The 22,911-nt window shown below is 42.8% G+C and overlaps 1 protein-coding gene across 7 annotated transcripts in view; it reads left to right on the top strand.

The window, feature by feature from the left end:
- The window catches only part of LOC116993483 (ankyrin repeat domain-containing protein 6-like), an 88,268-nt gene extending 66,770 nt beyond the window's left edge, over positions 1-21,498 (top strand). For 4 of the 7 annotated variants that reach the window (XM_033054105.1, XM_033054103.1, XM_033054104.1 and 1 more), the window contains 13 exons: positions 5,009-5,107; positions 5,618-5,716; positions 8,849-8,947; positions 9,820-9,918; positions 11,477-11,575; positions 11,791-11,868; positions 12,674-12,778; positions 13,025-13,165; positions 13,395-13,571; positions 15,274-15,426; positions 15,974-16,087; positions 17,843-18,182; positions 19,213-21,498. In XM_033054105.1, coding sequence (XP_032909996.1) covers positions 5,009-5,107; positions 5,618-5,716; positions 8,849-8,947; positions 9,820-9,918; positions 11,477-11,575; positions 11,791-11,868; positions 12,674-12,778; positions 13,025-13,165; positions 13,395-13,571; positions 15,274-15,426; positions 15,974-16,087; positions 17,843-18,182; positions 19,213-19,772 — 2,163 coding nt within the window. In that variant the 3' untranslated portion in view covers positions 19,773-21,498. The remainder of the gene's footprint in view (positions 1-5,008; positions 5,108-5,617; positions 5,717-8,848; positions 8,948-9,819; positions 9,919-11,476; positions 11,576-11,790; positions 11,869-12,673; positions 12,779-13,024; positions 13,166-13,394; positions 13,572-15,273; positions 15,427-15,973; positions 16,088-17,842; positions 18,183-19,212) is intronic. The other 3 variants (XM_033054106.1, XM_033054102.1, XM_033054107.1) reach the window with 2 other exon arrangements.
- The last annotated feature ends 1,413 nt before the right edge of the window (positions 21,499-22,911 follow it).

Here is a 22,911-nt window from a genome sequence, read left to right as displayed (position 1 = left end):
TAGCAAAGGAGGAGGAGAGCAGAACAGAGACACTGAGTAACCTGAGAGCATATTCAGTTCCCTTTGTGTACATCTGCTTCAGGATATCACATATGCTTGTATGCTCCTGGTTACATTTTAACTTTAGAATATTTTGATACTTCTACTGTAAATTTAGTGACTTGATTTTATATTATATGACTTTACAAGTGCTTGTCAGCACTTTGTATTAGGGATTGAAGCCATGAGTTTTTTCTGGTTGTTTTGGTTGTTTATTTTTGGTTGGTCAAAGTTCTGGATGCTTTGTCACTGGAAGTGTGTAAGGCCAGACTGGACGGGCAGCCTGGTGAAAGGTGTTCCTGCTCATGGGAAGGGAATTGGAACCAGATGATCATTAGGGTTCCTTCCAAACCAAACCATTCTATGATTCTGTGATTCTATGATTTTGGTCCAATTCTCCTGCAGCAAGATAGTCTGTTGATTTCTGCAAACACAGAAGTAGGGAGGCAAAGTGTCACATGGGAGAAGGGCTTTAAAGGAAACTGTACAACTGTTGGATGCCCTGGAGAATAGGAATGTGCAGGAAAAAATGTAGTTATAGGTTGGGGTTTTTTAAGTCAGAGAAATGATAAATTAACATGTATTACAAACTAATGTAAAACCAACCTCATTAATTTGGGGCTGTAGAGTCTAGTAACTCCAGTAACCCAGGAGAGCTGTCAGAAGTCTACCTGAGACTGCATTGGAAGTCACTTGTGTTGTTTCCTTTCCCTTGGGGTGAACTTCAGATGTAAAAAGATACCTGCCCAATTTCCAAGTGCCTTGTCCCAGTGGTTGCAACCACTGTTTTAAGATAGTCAGCACATGAGGAAGCTCAGGGAGATAGTTGCAAACACCAGGACACTGAGCAAATGCCAACAGCCATGCCAACAGAGAAGTGCTGAAGAAAGGGTACTACCAAAGTCCATGGGGAAAAATCAAGATTTAAGTGTCCACCTTTCTTCAGGACTCCCAGCCTGTAAGTTTCTCCTGAAAGCAGGTGTTTAAGCCCTCTGTAAAGAGCATGCTTCCCTGCTCTGGAAATGTACCTGCTGCTGTGCAGGAGCCCTGTTATAGGTAGAGCTCTAAGATGTGCAGTCCTGCATCCTCTGCATCAGGGCATGTAGATTTCTAACCCAGTCTCCCAGTGTCAGCCTCTTACTATCCCAATGAATACCAAGATTTTTTTCCTAAAAGTGGGCACTTTCAACACTGCAGCGCTGCCATGGTAAGACGAAGTGAGTGAGTACCACTACCTCTGGGCTACTGTGGAAGAGCCAGCGGCCACTTCCTTTGCCAGCTTAATTTTGAAGGGTGCTATACCTGCAACGTGTGGATCTTCTTCCATCATGTGTGTGATGAAGGCACTCACAGGGCCAGAGAGAAGAGGGGAGCTGCCTGCATTAGGGCTGTGCAGGGCCAGGGTGTGCCATGCCACCATCATGCAGTGCCCTGTACATGCCTTGCAAGCTGACATGTCTGGTGCATGGACATGTTGGAGTGAAATCTCCTGAGTTTGAGCTGCCTTTGGGGCTAAGAAGAGTCTGAGGAAGGGGTTTGAGATTCACCAGTGTAGATCTTAGTGCTTTACTTCTGTTGAGCCTCACTTAAGTTTTTTTGGCTTTGGGCCCACATCTGCATTTGGGCAGACTGTTGTTTCTGTCAAGGTCATGTTTCTGTGACACAGCACGGGAGTTGTCTCTCTTCATTGTTACTGATCTGCAGTCTGTTCCTGAGGCATAAATCTCTTGGAAACAGGATCATAAATTGTGCCCAACATAATAGTCTGGACAGTTAATACGCATTTACCGGTGTAATTGCTCTCTGAGCCTCTGGAACAGACCCCTAATGCTTTGCTAAAGGCAGAATTCTAGTGAGTGCTTTCAGAGGCATTTATTTCAGCAATTAATAAAAGGTACACAGGTCGGTGATTATACTGCCTGAAAATTCATGCTGTGAACAAAACACAACTCATCTGTTTTCTGAGACTCCGTGAAAGGCAAGGCAGGGATTTGCTCCACTGCTGATGGGGAGGGAAGGCAGGTTAAAGTGCAGTGGTGTAGACACTTTGTTTATAGGATGGCTGTGCTCTCCACGGCTGGGTTGCTCAGTGGCTGTCACACAGAAGCCATCACAACCTGGTAGTTCAGCTTCCACAGCACTTTAGGCAGTTTAAGGTTAATGTTTGTGCTGAGGTGTGAGGGAACAGTGGATCAGTTGCTGGCCTATCCTGCTGGCTGAGAGGTGTGGTGGTGGTAGGGACAGACCCTCATCAGGACAATGATAGATGGCCTCTCTTCACTGGGAGGTGCCTCAGTCAAACAAGGTTTGAGATATCCTTTGAACCTCCCTGTTACATGGATGAGGTGCTTATTTTGTCCAATCAGGGTGTGGGTTGGACCTTGTGTAGGGAAGATGTTATAACCAGAGCCCATACCTTGCACAGGAGGCATCTGAGCCTGCCATTTTCAGGACTTGTGTCCTTTCACCTACTTCCGTTTCAGGGACCAGAATGTATTTTGGGACAAAGCTTAGGCATGGCTGAAACTGCCCCAGTGCTGCTCTGCATCCGCAGTGCATGGCCCCCCAGCACATGGGTTGGGATTACCAAGGGGGACCTAGTCTTGCAGCGGTGAGGTGTGCTCCCCACTTTGCAAACAGACAAATCTATTTGTAAAAAAAATTAAAGGAAATACTGATAGAAGTAGCTGTCATATCAACAAAGCCCCAAAAGCTGAATAGTCTTTGACCTCACTGCAGTTACTGTGATGAGGACAGGAACAACCTTGATTTAAATGGTCCCAGTAAGAAGATACTTAATTGCAAACCAAATCCTGTACAATCCATTCCTGCCCCAAATTTGCCTTCTCCACAGTACTTTTCCTGACTGTAAAGCAGTAGGAACCAACCATTCATTGTTCAGATTCTATCCACTGCAATGGCAGTTGCCATTTTGTTTTAGTCTGTTTTTATAATATCTTCTGTAGGTTTGCTGGTACATCAATACTACTTGGCAGGAGTAGGTTGGCAGATTACTTTCCATTTCATGATAGTCAGATAAAATTATTTTTGCTTTGTCCCTCATGACTCACTACTGCAGTAACAGTAGCTGTGCCATTATAAAAAATCAGATATAAAATTCTTCCTCAGTTTGTTGGTGAGCAGATTTCCACGTTGTCATAGTAACTGGTAACTATTTGACATTTGTATTTGTGAGATGGTATAATTTGGACATTTTCCATAACATTTTGGTTGTCTTTGAGTTTGGAACAAGTACATGAGTTCAGAGCACTTGCCATGCTGTCAATTTTCCAATACTTTTTGTTCCCACTTCCTGGAAGCTTTACTGTCTTTGCTGAAATCTTCTAAAATACATTTCCAGTTGCAAAACCAAAAGTAAAAATATGTAACCTCTAGAAACAGGAAAAAAAATAGAGAGCAGGTTTTTAAAAAGCACTTTCAACACAGTTTTTAAAAATCAACTTCATGATTGTAAGCCAATTAAATGATTTACTGGTAGGGATTACTGAAAGATTGTGGTTGGCAATGCTCAGTTTTTTATAGATTAATAACTATTTTGGTATCATTAGCACAAAAGAACCCCACCAAGAGCAATTTTTAAGTAAACTGCTATTTGCCTTTGAGAAAAAATTGTTCCAATAAGCCAGTTATCTAAAGAATTGGACACTCTACAATAAAAATACAGAAATTCCTCTGATTGTAGTATTTAATATAATATGCTATTATCTGATAAAAATTTTAGCAGAGAAATTTTGTGTCTATTTGAGACTTGGTTTCCTGCAAGCTTTTTTTAGGACACATGGCATATCTCTGCCCTGTGTGTGTTTGTGGTGACCATTATCTAGATAAGCAGAAATGGATTGGATTCCAAATCTGTTTATTCATCCCAATAAAGTCTGTGTGCAGCTTTGAAGCCTGTCTCTGTTCCTGGACTCAGGCCGTGCTTTGGCACTGCTGGTTCAAAGCAACTTCAATGAAAAACCAAGACCAGTTGTGGCAGCAGTGGAGCTACTGCAGCTCATTTTCCCATTCATTTCTGTATTACATCCCTACACACTGCTTCATAAATCTTTCTCCTCTTTCATCAGGTTCTCACCAACATGTGCATAAAAACATATAGGTGGGCAGGGACAGTGGTTTAAGTTTCCCTAGTCTTCAGTTTCTGGAAGGACTACAGAAAACTAACCTTGGGCTCTCCAGCTCAGCAAATGAGTTCAGCAGTTGTTAGAGAAGACACAGATGGGCAGTCAGACAAGACGACCACATCCGCATGATTTCTTTTGGAAAGCTGGCCTTAAAGGAAATAAACTGATGTAGGAGACTTGCTTGTTGCTGCTACCTGGTGGGTCAATGAGAAATGAAAGTCATTTGGACCTCAAGACCGCTCAGTTGCTCGAGTGAAACAAGTGGATGGTCCTGCAGTTGTGGTTCTCATTGTGATGTTGCCTCCACTCTCAGCACTAATTGGTAAATTCATCAGAGGTGCTGAAGAGACCGATTTCATCTCATGCTCCTTATCCTAAGCAGGGTTGATGGAGCAATCAGAGCCAGAGCAGGAGAGCCTTATCCAGTTAGTGTAAGTCCTGGAGGATCACTATGATGAATCACGACAGCCTTTAATTCCCTTTAGTTCCCTACAGACACTGATGACTATTAGACATGTAGAGCCAAATGTGTCCAATTCACTGCCTTCTAATGCTGCCATGTTTTCAGAATGCTTCTGTGCTGTATATGGGATTGTGATGATTTGCAAACTTCTGTAAATGGTTTGTAGCTCTGATACTTTCAGTTACTTCACTAATCTTGGAAACTTTTATGATAGTTGTTTAGGGGGACTGTTTTCAAAGGCAGTTTGGATTTAAATAGTTATGTGTATTGAAGATGCAGCCCCTGTGTGTGTTGTCTGCATTTGCATTAAGTCAAAATGAGGTGAGAATTGTACCAATTACAAGTTTGTTTCTTTTTGCAGGGTGACCAGACAGCATTGCACCGGGCTGCTGTGGTAGGGAACACCGATGTAATAGCAACTCTGATTCAAGAGGGCTGTGCTTTGGACAGACAAGACAAGGTAACAGACAAAACAAAAGCCCTGTGGGATGGCAGCTTTGGCAGTCAGTAATGTCAAGGTGTCAGAGAGAAAGTTACAGTTTATACTCCTTAGTAAGTGTCTGACACTTTGAGAATAATTGGAACAATTACATTTTAAAAAAAAGCTGTACCATCTCTTTAATACAAATTACTGATTTAGTTATGCTTTTATATTAGACTGATAGTTTTTGATTTAAGAGTCTGTTCTCAGCTCATTAAGGGGTGGATTAAAGGAATGTACAACCATACTATGCACTACGCAAAAGACTGCACAGTTCTCATGATTATTCCAGAAACTTGAGAATCCCAGGCTGTAAGTTTAATTTAGGGGGAAATATAACTAATTTCAAGTTCCAGTAAAATAAACAGTTTTTTTACCTTCTTCTAAAAATAAAATAGAAAATAAGCTAGTAAGAAATGAAAATATTTTTAAGAGAGTAGGTTGGTTATACAGCCCCTAACATTCTCCTCTTGTGTGTGTGCTCTTCAGGATGGGAACACTGCTCTTCATGAAGCTTGTTGGCATGGATTCAGTCAGTCTGCCAAAGTGCTTGTTAAAGCAGGAGCCAATGTTCTTGCCAAGAACAAGGTGAGACCCATGGAGGAGGAGCTTTCAGTTCTGGTCTAAGGTGGTTGATTCTCAGAACTGGAGATTTCTGGCCATGGCATTTCTCAGCAGGTGGGCGACCAGCTCTTAGTGGGATTTTTTTCTTCTTTTTCTTTTCCTTTAATACGCCTGGATGGTTCATCCACAGGCATTAGTAAATTCATATTTTGACAGCTGACGCAGGAGAAACTCAATAACGCGTTGAATGATACATTAATTACAGCTGAGGAACACGGCCATTCCTGTGGAAATCTCCATGGTGCTTTAATTTATACTGAGGAGATTCAATGTGATTGGGGTGATTTAAAATGGAAATTAATTGTACTACTAAGAAAATAGTATTGAAAATCTGTTTTTTTTTCTAGAAATTAAACAGCCAAAAGAATGTAAGCCACAGAGGGAAACAAAAAAAAAGTGCCTTACTTAGTTCTTCCTAATATATTAGCAAAGTCTCTTCCCAGAATCTTGTAATGAACCTGGATTATGTTCCTTTTGGTATTTATAATACCTTAAGAGCCATGTAGAGGAAAGAAAAACAAAGTAAAGGGGCTTAGTTCCACTCTAATTGTTATAACTGAGAGGCACTTCAGTTCACTAATTCAGAAGTTAATGAAACAGTCCAGGAAATGGGGGTAGCAGCCCATGGTGTGAGCAAAGTCAGGGTATGGACAGGTGTGTTGCTGGGTTGGTCAGATCACATGGCTGGCACTGTGCCCTGTGTGACAGGGAGAGGCCTTTGGGATTGCTTATGGGGATCTCTGAGCATTTTTGTTAAATGTGCCTCTAAAACAGCTTGGGCATAGTGTTTCTCTATGTGCACATGTATATAGGCACTACAGAAGCATATGTTTGTACAGTTGTGATGACTTTGTGGTCTGCAATTACATCATCTTTGATATTATTTCATGTGTATTCCTTCTTTTTTATTATTTCAACTACCAATTTTTATTTACTGTAATTACTTTTGCTGTAATGTCCCCATAGATTTGTATCAAGGGTATTTTAGAAAACTTCCCATGCTTGACTGTAAGTCTTGTGAACCATTTTGCTGCTCTCCCTGCATACGCTTGTCTGTCTATACACATACACTTCTGTACAAAGGTGTGGGCTTAAGATGCAAGTCTGGTTATCCTGCATGCTTGGGTGCCTCGGGGAATTAGAAGATTTAGCTTACAATCCAGTTTAAGTCAGCTGGAGGCAACCTCTCTAGGAAAGTATGTGCACAAAATAGCTCAGCAGGGTTGATGACTGAAATATGACTGGCAAACTTAAATACTGCCTGAGCAGCTCCTGTGCTAGTCTTTGATGTCTTACCCTTTGCATTTCACTCTTTGGGTGGTTTTTAATGGACAAGATATATTCTCAGGAGCTGCTGAAAAATGTGGGAATCATGCATGCTTGCACGTGCTTTTACCCCCTTTGTTTTCAAGAAAAATGAACAGCTTAAGTCTACTTAATCCCAAAATGGTTTCTCTGTTCTCTCAGCTTTTTGTGTTACTGATGACAAGGCATTATCATTTTGACAGCTTTTCTGGCAGCCAGGGTTGAGTGCCATGTGCAGGAGCATCCCACAGTCTGTTGACTTATACCTGGGCATTGTGTGATTTTGGATGAATGGGACAGATATGGGCTGCTGGGTTTGCCAAACCTGTAAAGCAGCAGAAGATGGGAAGGATTTGACACTGTGTTTTGGGTAGCTGTATTCCTTCTACACAGCAGTCACCCTGGAGGTGCAGTTTATTTTCATTTAATTTTTCATAATAAAACCTTTTCTGCTGTGATAGCTCATCCAGTGAGATCAGTCATAGCCTTATTTTTAGATTCTCCATCAGTCTGTACATTTCAGTGAAGATTCCCAGACTGGTACAACTTGAACCCTCTCTCCCTGTCAGAAGTTGGTGAGAGATTTGTCACCCCATGGGAGATGAGTTAGATGAGCCACTCTGTGAACTCTGACCGTTGGCACCGTGATTCTTCTGGAACTGAGGTCCTTACTGCCACACAGGACCTCAGCCTTCCCACCAGGGCCCACCTGAAAATGATAAAGGCATTGCAGAGACTTTTCAGAGATAAACCTGTGAGGGAAAACATTGACACTTAAACACAGTTTATCTGAGAAGAAAAATGTTCATGTCTGCCACATCTTAGAGACTACATTCACGTCTGTAATGTGGAAGGCCTAAGACCGCATATAAGAGTTGGCTTTGACCTGTGTCTTGAAAGCAAGGGGGACAAATCAAAGGACACAATCAAGGTGAGCAGGCAGTTTAGTACGCCTGGTGAACCTTTTTACTGGAGGTGATTTAATTTCTAGCTCCTAAGAGCCAAAAATCCTGAATGTTTTTAGACTAAAAAAAGCCAAATGCTGCCAGAAAAACTTGTCAGACCAATAAAACTTGTCATAAAATCGTTCACAGTGTTAGAAAGACAATACACAAGCCAGCACTTCTTTGATTTCTGCACATTTTCTTTTTTGAGGAACCACAGCATGTGATTCTCTGGGGCTTGGGTGGCTTTTTGCCCTCCTTTCCCATTTTGGCTGGAGACTAGTATGCCTCCTGAACATCAAAGCTTCTGGATAGCCTAAAATCTGTATCCTGCCCAGTGAGAGCACCTACAGACCCAGCCAGACTGCAGGCTGGTTTGTGTTACAGTCATAAGGAGACAGGAGTTGTGACCCTGGTTGGCTCAATGCCCTGCAGCACTCATGACTGGGATCAAAGGTCCTGTGCCATGGCAGTTTGGTTTTTTGTGTCTGCTTTTTATGTTTGTGTCGAGAAACCCGAAACACAAGAATTGCAGTTCTTTAAATTAAATATTTAACACTGCTGTTTGAGACTAAAGAATGAGAGAGTTTCTAGAGTTCTGTAAACAGATTTGACCAATGCAGATATCATTATACTGTCCTATTTCTGCCTTTGTTATATGCCAGATAAGCCACTGCCAGAATGAAGCGGGGATTGCAGTCTCCAGGTTCATTCATCTCACATTTTTGTGAGACAGTTTCCCACCCTTGGGTGGATCTTCTTGTGCAAAGATCTGTGAGGTTTTATATTTCAATGCTTATGTCCAATTTCTAAATGTGGTTTTTATATTTTCCTGTATTTCTCTAAGGCAGGTAACACACCTCTTCACCTGGCTTGCCAGAATAGCCATTCCCAGAGTACTCGTGTTTTGTTACTTGGAGGATCTCGAGCAGACCTCAAAAATAATGTGAGTTTTGGGAATAACATGTTAATTTTTGTGTGACTTTGTTTTAACTTGTAGAAATACTCAGAAAGGCTTTAAGTGATGATTTTATTATAAATTATATTGAAAACACCCCACTACCCAACCATTGTATTCATCATGCACAGGAATGCTTTTGGTAGGACTGAGTGATGCAGTACTGTACCATCTCTTGAGCAAGGATAGAAGGAGCCAAATAGGGTTTTGCTGTTTCACAGACAGTGGTGAAAGGCCTCAGATCTGCAAAACATATATTCCATGTGTCAGTCTGTCAAATGAGGTAGATTCAAGGTCTCAAACAGCTTTCCTCCTATTTTATAATGATTCTGGCATGATAGATTTAAAAACCAAACGATCTACAAAAGAAAGCCAGATATTTTTGCCCTGCTTGATAACAAAGTGGGCAGAGAAATTGAACCCTGTGGGGTTTTTGCACAAGTGTCACCCTTCATGGGAATGCTGCTATGGCTGCCACTCATGCTTTCTACATTATGTGGAACCCTAAGCTGAGATTCCAAATTGCATTGGTTTATGGTTCAGAAGAACAGATTTAATGGGAAAATATAACTAACTCGGGGTTTGTAGTGCCAGTAAAACAGCATTTTATTTTTCCAGTACTTCCCATCAGTAGTTAAAGAATTCATGCTCTCACCTTGCCTGACCCCAGCTCTTGCTAACCTTTCCCACCCATAATAGCAGATTTTGTACTGCAGAGAAGACAGCATTGCTGTTCTGTGGAGATGTGTGGTGTTTACTGCTCTTCCTGATTTAATAGGATTATTTCATCTCTGAACATCATGACAAGTACAGGCTTTCTCACTGTGATTACATGCTCAGAGCTTTGTTTCTGTTTGCAGGCAGGAGATACCTGTCTGCATGTGGCTGCTCGTTATAATCACTTGCCCATCATTAGGGTGCTGCTCAGTGCTTTCTGTTCTGTCCATGAAAAGAACCAGGTCAGTGCATGAACCTCATTGTGACTCTGTGCCCTTTGCATATGGCCAGTTGTTGGGAAGAGTAATTCCTACCCAAGTAATCCTGCTTCACTCTGTGTGTTCCACAGTACCACCAAATGCCTAAGCTTTTAAGAATAGCCTTAAAGTAATGGCATATCAGTGGTTTATTATTTTGCCATCGCATTCGCATTATTTCTTTACTGCATTGCTTATTTATGAGGTGATTTAATGGTCTTATAGCCATTACATAGACGTTGTGAAGCACAACTCACTGACATTTAGATGCTATTAAAGTGTGAATTCCTCTGGAATACTTTTATTTGCTGCATTTTGCAGTAGAGGGAATTAAGAGGACATAAAAGTGAAGACAAAGCATGCTCTAAATTCAAAGCAATGATTAGTCCACCCTAGGATTAATCACCCATAGTTGTTTTATAGGGAAGTAATTGATTGCTGTACCTATAGCATAGCCTAATTGGGTGGTAGAAGGGAATGAAATTAGGACATTAAAACATGTTAAATCTGCTAAATAAACATATTATGTGGTGCTTACCCACATTTTCTCATGTTCCTGGGAAATCTTGCATGTGTAGTTGAGGATCATAAAGATGTTTTCTGACCTGTACATTTAATGTTCTTTCTTCACTATGAGATATTATAGCAAACAAAATGGGTTTCAGCATATTAAATTTACCTATGTAATTATATTTGGAAATGAGTTTTTTAACTTGCAATATGAGCTACTGAATGTTAAGATCAACTGGTATGAACCTGGCCCAGAGAGACTTCTTTTCCCAGCACTACCCAAAGTTGTTCCATATTTGCCCATAGAATTATTTGATTTAGGAGCACACCTCATCTAAATTAGCAACAGGCACTAGTCCTGAGGAATTCTAATTTTACAAAGGCAAAATGCAAGACCAGGGGTACAGGAAGGCATTATACACATGTCTGGTCTCACTTGAACAGTTGCTGGCTCTGTTACCAGTGCCCAAATCTGATCACAGCTGTCTTCACCTCACTGCACCAGGACAAGGGCAGGGCAGTGTGTTAGTGCTGGACCCAGATTGCCTCCTGGCTCTGATCCAAAATCAGCTTTCCTGAGGGACCCTGTGAAGAGAATGCCAACCATCTTGCTGCTGGTACTTACCTAAGTATTTCTGAGTAATGTGATACATGACCACCTGCACACCAAATAATCAAACCTGGGGAAAAAAAAGAAAAGATTGTGGTGGGAAAACTTGTTCTACCCTCAGATGTCATATCCATTTGCTGGAGGTAGAGCCAGGCTGCATCATGTGTCACTTGGTTTAGATAAATCAGATCACCAGCCCCCCAGCTGCATTTCTCAAACCCAGGCTGAAGTAGCTCTTTGCCCCTCCTGTCATCTTCCTCCCCACTCATTTTTTATTGACCAGGCCTTATTTAAGCTTAGTTGTTGCATCGCTAAGTGTAGGCTTTTTTAATCTCTGAGTATCTTTTAGGAAGGTGTGAATTCTGTAGGGTGAGACCCAAGGACTAGTGTCACAAGTTTTGTTTTCTGCTTTCTGACTTGCAGGCAGGGGATACTGCACTCCATGTAGCTGCTGCTCTAAATCACAAGAAGGTGGTGAAGCTCTTGCTGGAGGCAGGGGCTGATGCATCCGTTGTCAACAATGTAAGCAGGACACAGAGTTTCTTTGGTATTTTATATTAATGAAGAGTCCCTTCAACATACTTGGTTGTGAAGTGTTGCATTTTATTTGGGTATATTAACGCAATTTGTCACTTTACTCTTGTGTGTGCAGAGTATGTACTGAACTTGGTTAGAGAAATTCCATGTTTCCAGTAGCTTGTGTTTTCAAGGAAATGCTGTTTCCTTTTTTCTCTCAGGCAGGCCAGACCCCTCTAGAGGTTGCCAGACAGCACAATAACCCCGAAGTTGCACTCCTGCTCACTAAAGCATCACAGGTACATGAAACATCTCTCCCCAGCACACACATGGAGCTGAGGCCACTTAATCCTGGGAGGCTGCATCTCCTGCTCCTTGTCTTCTGCTGTGAAAGGTTCCTACATTTCTGCTGGCATTGTGGGCTAGGCTCAGGTCTATTGACATAGAGCCTTTCAGCCCCCAGGGTGAGCAAGGTGTGCAGATTAAGCCTCAGCATGAAGTGCTGTCAGAGGTCTCTGTGTCCTGACTGGCAGAGGATGGAGCAGTCAGAAGCACTTGTTCCTTGCAGTGGCCCAGGGGTTAGAAAGTTGCCCTGTACCAAGCAGCACCTGAGTTGTGTCACTCTGTTGTGTGCCTCAGGCATATCCCATCCACAGAAGAGCGGGTAGCACTGGAGTATGCTTTGCAATGGGGACAAAATGTTTATGTCCTGTTTATACTTTGCAGCTGTGTGTTAAATGGTGCAATGCTCTTCAGGCCAGAAGGCAGAAGGTCATGAGACTAGGCACAATCCTTGCCCTCCTCTTCCTTGTCACCTCTTCATGAAAAGGGCTGGGCTTGGCTTGGGAACCAGCCCAAGGACAGCAGAGGAGGTGCTCACCCTTCTAGGGGACAGCAGAGTGCCACAACAGATTGAGCTCAGTGCTGGTGCATTTTCACAGCCATAGACATGCACGTTGCTTGGCTCACCAGTGTCCATCTGGCAGTGCACTCTCCTTTATCCGTTGCCTTTCAGACTGACAAGGAAAAGGTCTGCTCTTTTACTTGTCTTCTGTGGTAGGAAAGAGCATGACATCACCGAGTAACAGTGTGTTGTGTTGTCAGGTCTCGCGTTTTAACCGTGGGAGAAGCCTGAGGAAGAAGAGAGAGAGGCTGAAGGAGGAAAGGAGGGCTCAGTCGGTGCCACGGGATGAAGTGGTACAGAGCAAGGTACAGCCTGGCATTACCAGCTGGATCTGCTGAGAGGAGGGACTGTCACGAAAACCCACTGAGGACTCAGTCTGTTTGGCACCATCACTTGTGCGTGGCCCCAGCAGCTGCCCAAGGCAGTCTGTCATGCTCTGCTGCTAAAGCATTTCCCATTCACACATGCAGAGCAGCTTAAAGCTGGGCAATCAAAGAGGCTCCTTTTCCCCATCTCTGCAACTGCTCTGAACTCCCTGTCTTTGCTTCAAGCAGGGCAGTGTCTCAGCTGCTGATGACACACCAAGCAGTGACCAGCCCCCAGAGAGGAAGAACAATCTGAAGGATAAACCCCGGTCAGCCTCACCAGATCCCAAAGGGAAAAAGAACAAAAAGAAAAAGCCAAAGGAAAAGGTATCAGTAGATTCAAAACAGCAGAGAGAAAGAAGGGATAGCTGTTCAGAGGTGGTGTGGGTCCCTTTGGTGTCTTGTGGCAGCAGCCCCACCATGCTCCTGGGGCAGAGATAGTTTTCAGATAAAAGTGATTTTCACTGTAATTGTCACAGTGGATTTGTCCCATTCCCACCAGGAACAGTTCACCAAGGTGCTCATATAGGCAAAACAGTGTGTGTATGTTATGCAGGTTTCAGCACTCTCGGACCCCATCTCCCCAGCTGATCAGCAGACACTCCCTCAGCCCCAGAAGAACGTGCCTAAGCGCAGAAGTAAACACCACTGCTCCTCTCCACCCCCTCCCCACGAGGTCCGAGCCTACCAGCTCTACACGCTGTACCGAGGAAAGGACGGGAAGGTGATGCAGGTGAGCCACTGCCCCCAGAGGGAGACACTGCGAGCAGCCTGTGGAGCTGGGACACAAGTAATGCATAGAAAATACGCTCCACTTAACTGCACTCTGAAATAATGACTTGAGAATGGTTTTCCTTGCTTGGGCTTCAGCTGCTTTCTGGGTTGTGCAACATGTCTTTGGGTATTCTGTGTTTACTGCGGGCAGATTTCTATAGAAACTGGTAAACAAATAAACCTGGAGCTACCAGGCCACGTGCATTTATTCCAGTTTGGAGAATAATATTTTAGTCACTTTATTGCACAATTAATTACCAGTAGACATTTATAAGAAAGACAAAAACAGTCATTAAATTATCCTGTAGACACTGTAGACATCTGTATTGTTGTCTTAATATTGCCCTCCTCTACTCCTGGAAGGTCTGTCCTTTTATTTCCTTAGCTTCCCGCATCCATCCATTCATCAGCTCTTGTCAGTCCCTGAAGGTCTGAAGACCATTCAAGTAAGACTGCAAGGGTTTTACTGGTTGTTTACTGCTTTCCAACCTCTCCTCGTAACGTTTGAGAAATTTCCAGAGGGGGCGCTATGGATTTATCCTACAGCAGTCACCAGGAAGGCTGAGGGACCTTTCATATATTAAAAGGATGAAGGAACAGAGAGGTGCAGAAAGGCTTGGGGAGTGGAGAGATGCAGAAAGCAGACAGGACTTGTATACAAATCTCATCTATTCACAAAGATTACCTTAATAGAGCTAGACTCCCATAGAGTATTTCCTAAAATACATGACACTCCTCTCTCCTTTTCTTTTTCGCTTGTCTGTCTTCTTTGATGCCTTGAGGCCATGAATAGCAAACATAATTTCTGAAGTATGTGTACTTCTGAAGCTTTCTTAGGTACTCAGCAAACCACCACCCACCTTTCCCTGCCAAGGGAGTAACCCCCAGTTTATGAAACACTGCTGTGGGGCTAAAGAAAAAAGGGAGGTTCCTCTGCAGTCAGATTCAGAGCAGCTGCTTAGGGCTACTGGCACAGCCCCTGAAGGAGCCAGTTTCTGCCTTTGGGCTGCAGAGGAAGCTGATGAGGTTTAGCTGTCCTCCCTTAAGGGAGTATTTTGTGACCATCTCCCTGGAGATTTAAATGTGGTCAGTGCTGCTGCCCTTGCAGAGGGACCATGGGATGGTGCCACATGAGTCAAAGGCAGGCAGAGGAATGCCCAGCAGGCAAGGGGCAGCTGAATGCCAGGAGGGTGAGGGTAAAGGAAGAAGCCAGGCCTTGGCATTCAGTACTGAAAAAGGCCAGAGCACATGATTGGTATTAGGTTAAAAAGCAAATGCACACAACCCACACGCATCCACAAAATCAGGTTTTTTTTTTTTTTACAATTGAGAATTACAGCATTGAGACACAGGGTATAGGCCTGTGATGTATTCCCTCAGCCAGCACACAGGGTCTGAGCTCAATGCTGCTTGTAGCCCCAGTGAAATCAGCACTGCTGTGTTAGGGTGTGTCCATACACATCAGATCAATCCTTGTGTAGGCTGTGCCTTTTCAACTAACAGCCCCTTTGCTGAGCTGCTGTAAGATACTGTCAGGAGGGTGAGGTACAGGACATGGGACAGAAGAACCCAAGACTGACTGAAGGAGGCTGTGATAATGTTCCAAGTGTGCTAAGAGGGTGGTGGGGTGTAGCAAGGAAATGTATTTTCACTCCTTTCAGGCACCTATAAATGGATGTCGTTGTGAGCCCCTGATAAATAAACTGGAGAATCAGCTGGAGGCAACAGTGGAAGAGATAAAAGCTGAGCTTGGGACAGTACAAGATAAAATGAATATTAAGCTGGGCCAGATGGAAAGCAAAACTCAACATCAAGTAAGAAGTTCTTCTTGCCTATATGATTTAGAATAATATCATTAACTTAATTAATATTTTCATTGTAATGAGTCCTTTTTTGCTTCTTGTGTTGTAAAAGCAAACCTGAACTCCAATACTCAAGTCCAGGGAACTGTGACATTCCACTGGGAACTGATGTTGCAAACTAGGGTCTTGAGAAAAAACACATTTAATGTGTTAAGGGGTGTCTGGTGCTTCTTTAGACAATGAACCTTAAGGGCTTCAGCATTAAGAGGGAAAGAAGGCAGTCCTATGACTGGTCAGTTCATAATTGCTAAAATCCCTCTTGCTGAATTATGTATGCATTGAGATTCAAGATCCTCTAAATTAATTTTATTTTTAATTTAATACTTATTAATTGGTAATTTTGTGATTGAGCCTCCTTGCAAGCTACATCTAATTGTAGTTGGCAGCATTCCTAGAATCGAAGATTGAAAAACAGACTGTACTTTGATTTACAGGGTTCACAGATGGGAGTTCGGTTTCTAACATGATGATCTCAGCTGAACATTGTTTTTCCCCACAGCTCCGAGTTTTGGACAAGCTCATGGCCGAGCGACTGTCAGCAGAGAGGACAGAGTGCCTTCACCGCCTGCAGCAGCACGCGGAGCTGGAAAAGAGTGAGGGGGAGAAGCGGCAGGTAGGGCTTGAAACAGCTACTCCCCTACTCCCTCTTAGTCCATCCCCTGGTACATCAGTTCAGGAGTTTCATTCCAGCAAGCAAAAGATATTAGAGATGTGTCACATCTGTTCAAACAGAGAAAAGAGCTTCGAAGACCAAATTATTCCTACCCACCATCTTAGTCACTAAGCCAAATTTATGAAGTTTTTGCATTAGAAATGAGGAATGTGAAATCCAGTCCCACTGCTGTTATTTAATTTGGTGTGTCTCTAGTGTGGGATCTACAACAAAATACCATTTTTCTAACATAGTGATTTGCAAAAATTTCCAGCACTAAATTTTTCACAGTTGTGCTTTCCACTTTTGCTTCATTAGAGGACATAGGCAGAAACATATCCAAATAGTAATAAAGGCTGAGATCTGTGATGTTTCTTTTCCTTCTCATCCATTTGATTGTGGGCCCTGGGAATCTCTCCCTTCTTCTCTATCTGATCTTTTTACCCCCATGTATTTTATAAAAGGCTGAAGTTCTTTTCTCTGATGTTAGCAGCACGGCACCATCTCCAAGCTGTGTATTACTGCCAATAGGAAAGTCCTTTTTTGTATTCTTGTTCAACCAGCAGTACAAGAACTGCTCCTGTAGAGATCCAGCTCTTGCCCTTCCAGCTTCTGCAAAAACTTATGCTTTAAAACCTTCTGAGATATTTGTGTTTCTCCACTCACACAGGTGAATTTAAAATACAGTTTGTTTTCTCATTGTTGGTATTCTTCCAAGAATTGAGAAATACACTTTGTGCTAGAGAAATGTCATGAGTGTTTTTAAGACCATTCCAAATCCATGTAAGAAGACTGACAGATGTGATAATCCTTGCATAGATACTGGTCAAGATACTTGGGTTTAACATCCACCATACACTCTTCACCAATGAAAAGTACTTACCAAACTAAGGCAGCTTTAATTTTTATTTCATAAAAGACAGAAGTATTTTATTGGCTTCTGAACATCTAGGCTTGTGCTCCATCTCCTTGTAATCTCCATTTAAGACACAAGATGCTGGAGTGATACATCAGTGAATTGAATTAAGTGATATCAGCTGCTCCTGCTCAGTTGGGTCTGATTGAAACATCTGAAAAAACAGAATTGGGCTTTACTAAACACACTGACTGAACATCCTTGTGCATAGGAGGGCCTGACCTAAATTCATGATGTCATATGAACAACAGGGTGAAAAGAGCTACTCCTGTTTTAAATTATTTAAATCCATCTGCAGCTGACACTTATTAAACATCTGTGTAATCTGAAAGCTGTTACTGATTTATCATTTAGTGGGGGACTCACCTTCATCACTGAATGAATAGAGAAGCAGAGGTTGGTAGTTGTATAAAGCTGTTCCCCGGCAGTGTCTAATTTGAATTTTGCTCTTACAAATGACCATGTGGTGTTCTTGCACTTAGAAGGTACCATTGACTGTATGATTAAACAAGTCATCCCTGATAGAGAATTCAGAGTTGCATTGGAAGTAGCATATTCATATCTAAGAGGTGGTAACTTATACTAAAGAGCCTGCCTTTCATAAGCTAGTGCATATTTTCCACCTTTTTTGATCTGCAGTCTTTTAAATATTCCCAGTGGCAGCATGCACATCTGAACAGGGAGTCTAAGCCCACAGATACCCAGCTTGCTTCTCTCTGTCCCTGCCACATGTCCTCAGCAGCCCAGGAACAATAGGATCTCATCACAGGATCATGTCATTTACGGTCTCTTTCTGATAGATTTCCTTGGTTGATGAGCTGAAGACCTGGTGCTTGTTGAAGATTCAGAATCTGGAGCTCAAGCTTTCTGGAGACTCCAGGTCATCAAGACCAAAATCAACTTTATCCACTTGTGAGTCTCTCACTGAGACCCTGGATACTGACAACCCCCACAGTGCCAAGGACTGTAAAGCCAACCAGCCTGTGCTGCAGTCAGAGGGCTCCCACCAGCATTCCTATATCACACTTCCAAATAGCCTCTTGGAAGATGGGGGAAGGAGCAGAGGCCAGATGCCAGAACAAAGCTTTGGGCAACACTTTTGCGTTAAACAAGATGGAGCATTGGGTACAACCATGCCAGGTACTTAGCTGTCATATCCATTCAAGGGCAAACTGAGGGGTACTTGTATTATTACTACTACGTAATTCTGGTGGTGTGCTTTCCCCCCTCCATATGCCTAATGTCTTGGGATTTGAATTCACTTCAAGGCAGCCACTGGGAATATTTTAAGAGGTGGCTGGGTGGAATTCCACTGACTGTTCCTGATGCTTGCACTATGTCTTTGAAGCAAAAGTCCTTTGGTGCTTTGAATAACTCTTGGCCCTGGAAGCTTTTGAGGAAAAAAAGAAAAGAAATGTGCAGAACAACCAAGTAGAATGCTGTCTGAGCCCTGGCTTCTGTAAAACATAATGTATATGTTCCCTAAATGCTATGCCAAGTGAACAGATATGGATGTCCCATCAAATAGAAAGGCATATAAGAAATCTTGTGCTTGAGTGTGAGCTATTCTGCACTGGAACAGTTCAAAAGCATAGAAATGTGTGACCTTTCCAAAATTACCAGGACTTCCAGTTTTTTAGAAGCAGGTAGTTCACAAATATCAGCAGACACAACCTACTTTGGAAATCTAGACTGATACTTGCTATATCTCCTTCTGACAAAGTCACAGAATCACAGAATGGTTTGGGTTGGAAGGGACCCTAAAGATTATCTCGTTCCACCCGCCCCTGCAATGCGTAGGAACATTTTCCACTGTACCAGGTTGCTCAGAGCCACATCCAGCCTGGCCTTCTGGGGATGGGGCAACTACTTCTCTGGGTAACCTGTGCCAGTGCCTCACAGTGAAGAATTTTTGGCTAATATTTATGTCCTTTGCCTGTTGTCCATCTGTAGCCCCACCGCTGCAATGTAGCACCTCACTGTCTGTGCCAGCTTTTCTCCTCTAATGACTTTTTATTACATCACCTGACTGTGAAGATGTGATTAACTAGTATAAGCCTGTACAAGGTACACACAAAACCCCATCGTTCATTAAAAAATGAGGTCTTGTGAGTGCTAAAAAAAATGCTTAGAGCTTTTCTTACTGTATTGTCTATAATTTATTCTGTAGGTACAGAGCAACAGGTAGTGGCTGGTGGACCAGTTTCTTCTTCTGCCCCTGCTCAAGATGTCAGGCCAAAGGACAAAGCTGTGAGTGCCAGCACGTTTCACAGGTTCCAGCAGGACCTGCCCTCCTCTGAGCTTTCGGGCTCCAAATTAAGACACGTTAAAGTTCAAGCTGCTTTGCAGCCTGTGACTGAACCTGCAAAGACTGAACCACAGAGTGGCTACTTCATCGACAAAGGAACTCAGACGAAAAAGTCCAGCAAAAGTGGGCAGTCGAGGCACAAAGCTCTGCACCATGCCGGGGCACAGCAGGGCCAGGAGCAGCAGCCCTCGGCCCCGCCTGCCCCTCCGCTCAGAGACACCTCCCAGGCCCTGGAGATAACCCAGTATTTCTTCGAGGCCGTTTCCACACAGATGGAGAAGTGGTACGAGCGGAAGATAGAAGAAGCCCGGTGCCAAGCGAACCAGAGAGCGCAGCAAGACAAAGCTGCGCTCAAGGAGCACATCAAATGCTTAGAAGAGGAGCTGAGCAAATTAAGGACTAAGGTGCAGAAAGAGAGCTAGCACCTGCCAGGCAGGTGATCAAGAAACAGGACTCATTTTCGAGCCTGCTGTATGAGAATTTGGAATATTGATAGATATATGTAGTGCCTGTTACATCCAAACACAACACTCTATTTCAGGAGTTGAAATAACTGTGGAAACTCCATAACTGAGGAGAGTTCATATGCAAACTATATTGGTAACAAAGAGATGCTGCAGATCAGATCCTTTCTTTGTTATTTCCAAGAGTCTTTCAATATTGCACTCTCAGTTTCCAGATGCTGCTTGAAACCAAACTGCATTAGTAACCAAAACTGCTTTCTGAAAAGGGAATTCCCCTAATTCCACACAGGACACGGAGTAGAGGGTTCTACTGTATACCACATGTAAACATGTTGTGATACCAGTACTGAAATAAATCCAGGATGTTTGAAAGCTTTTGACAGAATTACTTAGTAATGAAGGGCTATTGATCCTATTTTAGATACTCCCAGGGCCTCTCTTTAGTCAGTGGAGAGGAACAAAAGAACCCACTCCAGTTAAAAGCCCAGGCAGATGACAGATGCAGGCTTCCAGCTAGGAGAGGGCAAGGCACCCATGGAGGGTGATGCTAAGGTGACTCATCCCATCAGGTACAGAGGCTTCAGCTACCACTTTGCTTTTCTCTTGGTTTTCCATTATTAAAACAAATGCTAAATGTGATTTATTTTTTTAATGGTGTGGTTACACTATTTTTGGGGCTGTACTCAATAATCTGACTGAGTACTTCTGTTTAGGGCATGGATGGCAAGTATGTTACTGTAACTGTGGTCTATTTGTTAGGTTGAATGTTTATATAAATCTTTTTTCTTTCAAGCAGGAAATAGCTGAATTGTCTACTATTGGAGAAGCTTGAAAAAGTCCTTTAGCTAAGGAAGTGAAAGCTTGCCTCCCTGTATTCAAATGTTTCTTTTTCTGTAGTCAGGACTTTTTCCCAGGCACCTTGTCCAGACTGTCTGCCTTTGTTCCTCTGAATGATTCCTCTTCTGTTTTTTCCCCTTCTGTCTCTAAAAAGGAGACAAAGCCCTGGTGAATCTACAGGTTTTAGGACAAACAGTCCCACAAAACAGTACTCAACATTTTACAAGTTTAATTGATGTGTTTTGTTTTAAAATCAGAACTTTCCTTGACCAGTGCTGTCCATACTGACAGACTCCAAATAATCTCAAGGCATTGTAACTATGGCATCTGCATCCCTTTAGGGTTTCTTCCTTACACATCTGAGAAGGCTCCATTAGATTCTGCTAGAAAAGTAAGCTTATTTACCAGATCATGATAGAACAACTGTTCAAAATCAGTTCCAACACAGAATGGTACTGTTATGCCAAGAAGAAAAATACTTTTTTTTCTGTACTGAGGAGCTCTAAAATCAATACAAATTACTTTACAGTGTTGAAAAACTCCATTCACTAATGAGTAATTAAGCTTTTGTCTTCTTAGCAGATGTATAAAACAAAAAGAAGTCACATTATATAACAATATTTTTAAAATTCCTATTAATGCACTGTCACGACAAGAGAAGTGTATCTGCAGCTATGGAAATACTAGTTTTCTTGCTCCGACTTCTGTAGTCTAATATAGACACTTTGGTATGTTTACAGTTTTGTTTAAGCTACAGTAGGAATGCAGAAGCATGCTATTGAAGTTTTGTATCACCTGGCTGAAGTTAATGTTTTGCCAAGCAATTAAAGTAAGTGTTGCTCAGAAATGTGCGGTGTAACATTTTCTAGCCACAGAAATCTGACACAGTCCCCTCACTTGACTCAGAAGAGGGAGAAGATCAGACTTCAGCTGCTAAGCTTTTTGTTTGTGGTTATAGAACATGGAAATGGAGTCTGCCATCTGTGCCAAGGGAGGTTGCAGAGACTGAGTGCTGTCTGTTGGCGGGTGCAGGTGCCCCTTTCAGAAGTTACAGGCACAGGGCTGAGTTGTGCACAGATCACACACACACTCCTGAGATTGGCCATGCTCAAGGGAGAGGCTGTGGCTTCAGCTCTGCTTCCCATACAGACCACACTCATAGGTCCAAGTAATTTAAGTAAATCCAAGTAATTACCAAGTAATCTAAGGCAGTAACCATGCTGCAGGTTGCTGATTTTAGAGGTTCTCTGAAGCCAGTGAGTGTATGGTAAAAGAAAGAGAAGTATTTTCTGCTAATTCCTTTATATACCCTTCTCTTCTTCAAAACTGTGAAGGACTTTATAAAACAGGTGTGATCTACCTACCTTCTATTCAGGTAAATTTACTTACCCTTGCAGGCTGTACTTGGAGTCTTCAAGGCTTCTGGCTGGCAACTCTATCTTGGTAAACCCACAAAGCAGGAGCTGAAGAGCAGCAGCACTCAAGAGGTCAGCACCTGTCCAGGGCCCTGCCTGTCAATCCTAGTTCTGGATCACTGCCCACTACCTGGAAACATACAAACTGGGAGTCAAAGGGGTAATGCAGGCTCCACGCCCTGAAAGTTGAGGCAGCAGGATAAAGTCTCCTGATTAAAGAACAGAAATCCAAGCACTGCCTGAAGGGGAAGGGAAGGCTACTGTGGTAACAGCCAACATTGGTTATGGCTGTTCAGTCAAAATACCTTTCTAAGCAGCACTTTCTCTTAACATGAAAAATAAATCCCAAACACAAAAATGTTCGGTCACTCTGTTCTACCAGAAAATTTTTAACAAAATGTCGATTTTTAATGAAGCATTTTTAGATACGTATTTTTCAAATTGAAGCTCAGAGGCTTCAGTCTGTACACATCTGAACCAAAGCTCCTGCTTCCAACTGGGGTCGTTCCTCCTGTAGCCTGGAATTCTGTCCTGCTCCTTCCCTGGTGCCAGCGGTGATATTTGCTGCCAGTTTGTGCAGCTCAGCAACTCTGCAGAAAACCACCTTGAAAAGCAGGAGTGTTACCTAAGGGAACTACAATAGCAGAGTGGAAGAGGGAAGAGTTCCTGCATGGCTTGGAATCACAACCTAAAAGAGTCAGGCATCGATCTACTGCTGCCCATGTAGTTATTTGGAAAAAATCCCCAGCTCATCCAGGCATTTTTAAATTATATGGGGGGAAAGAAGATACACCCACAGCTCAAGGAAAGTGTGAACAGTTACAAGCTAGCAATTAGAAGTGGTG

The sequence above is a fragment of the Catharus ustulatus genome, chromosome 3, assembly GCF_009819885.2.
Source record: "Catharus ustulatus isolate bCatUst1 chromosome 3, bCatUst1.pri.v2, whole genome shotgun sequence".
Classification (NCBI taxonomy): domain Eukaryota; kingdom Metazoa; phylum Chordata; class Aves; order Passeriformes; family Turdidae; genus Catharus; species Catharus ustulatus.
Note: the sequence above shows the minus strand (reverse complement) of the source record. Positions and strands in the feature narration are given on the sequence as shown.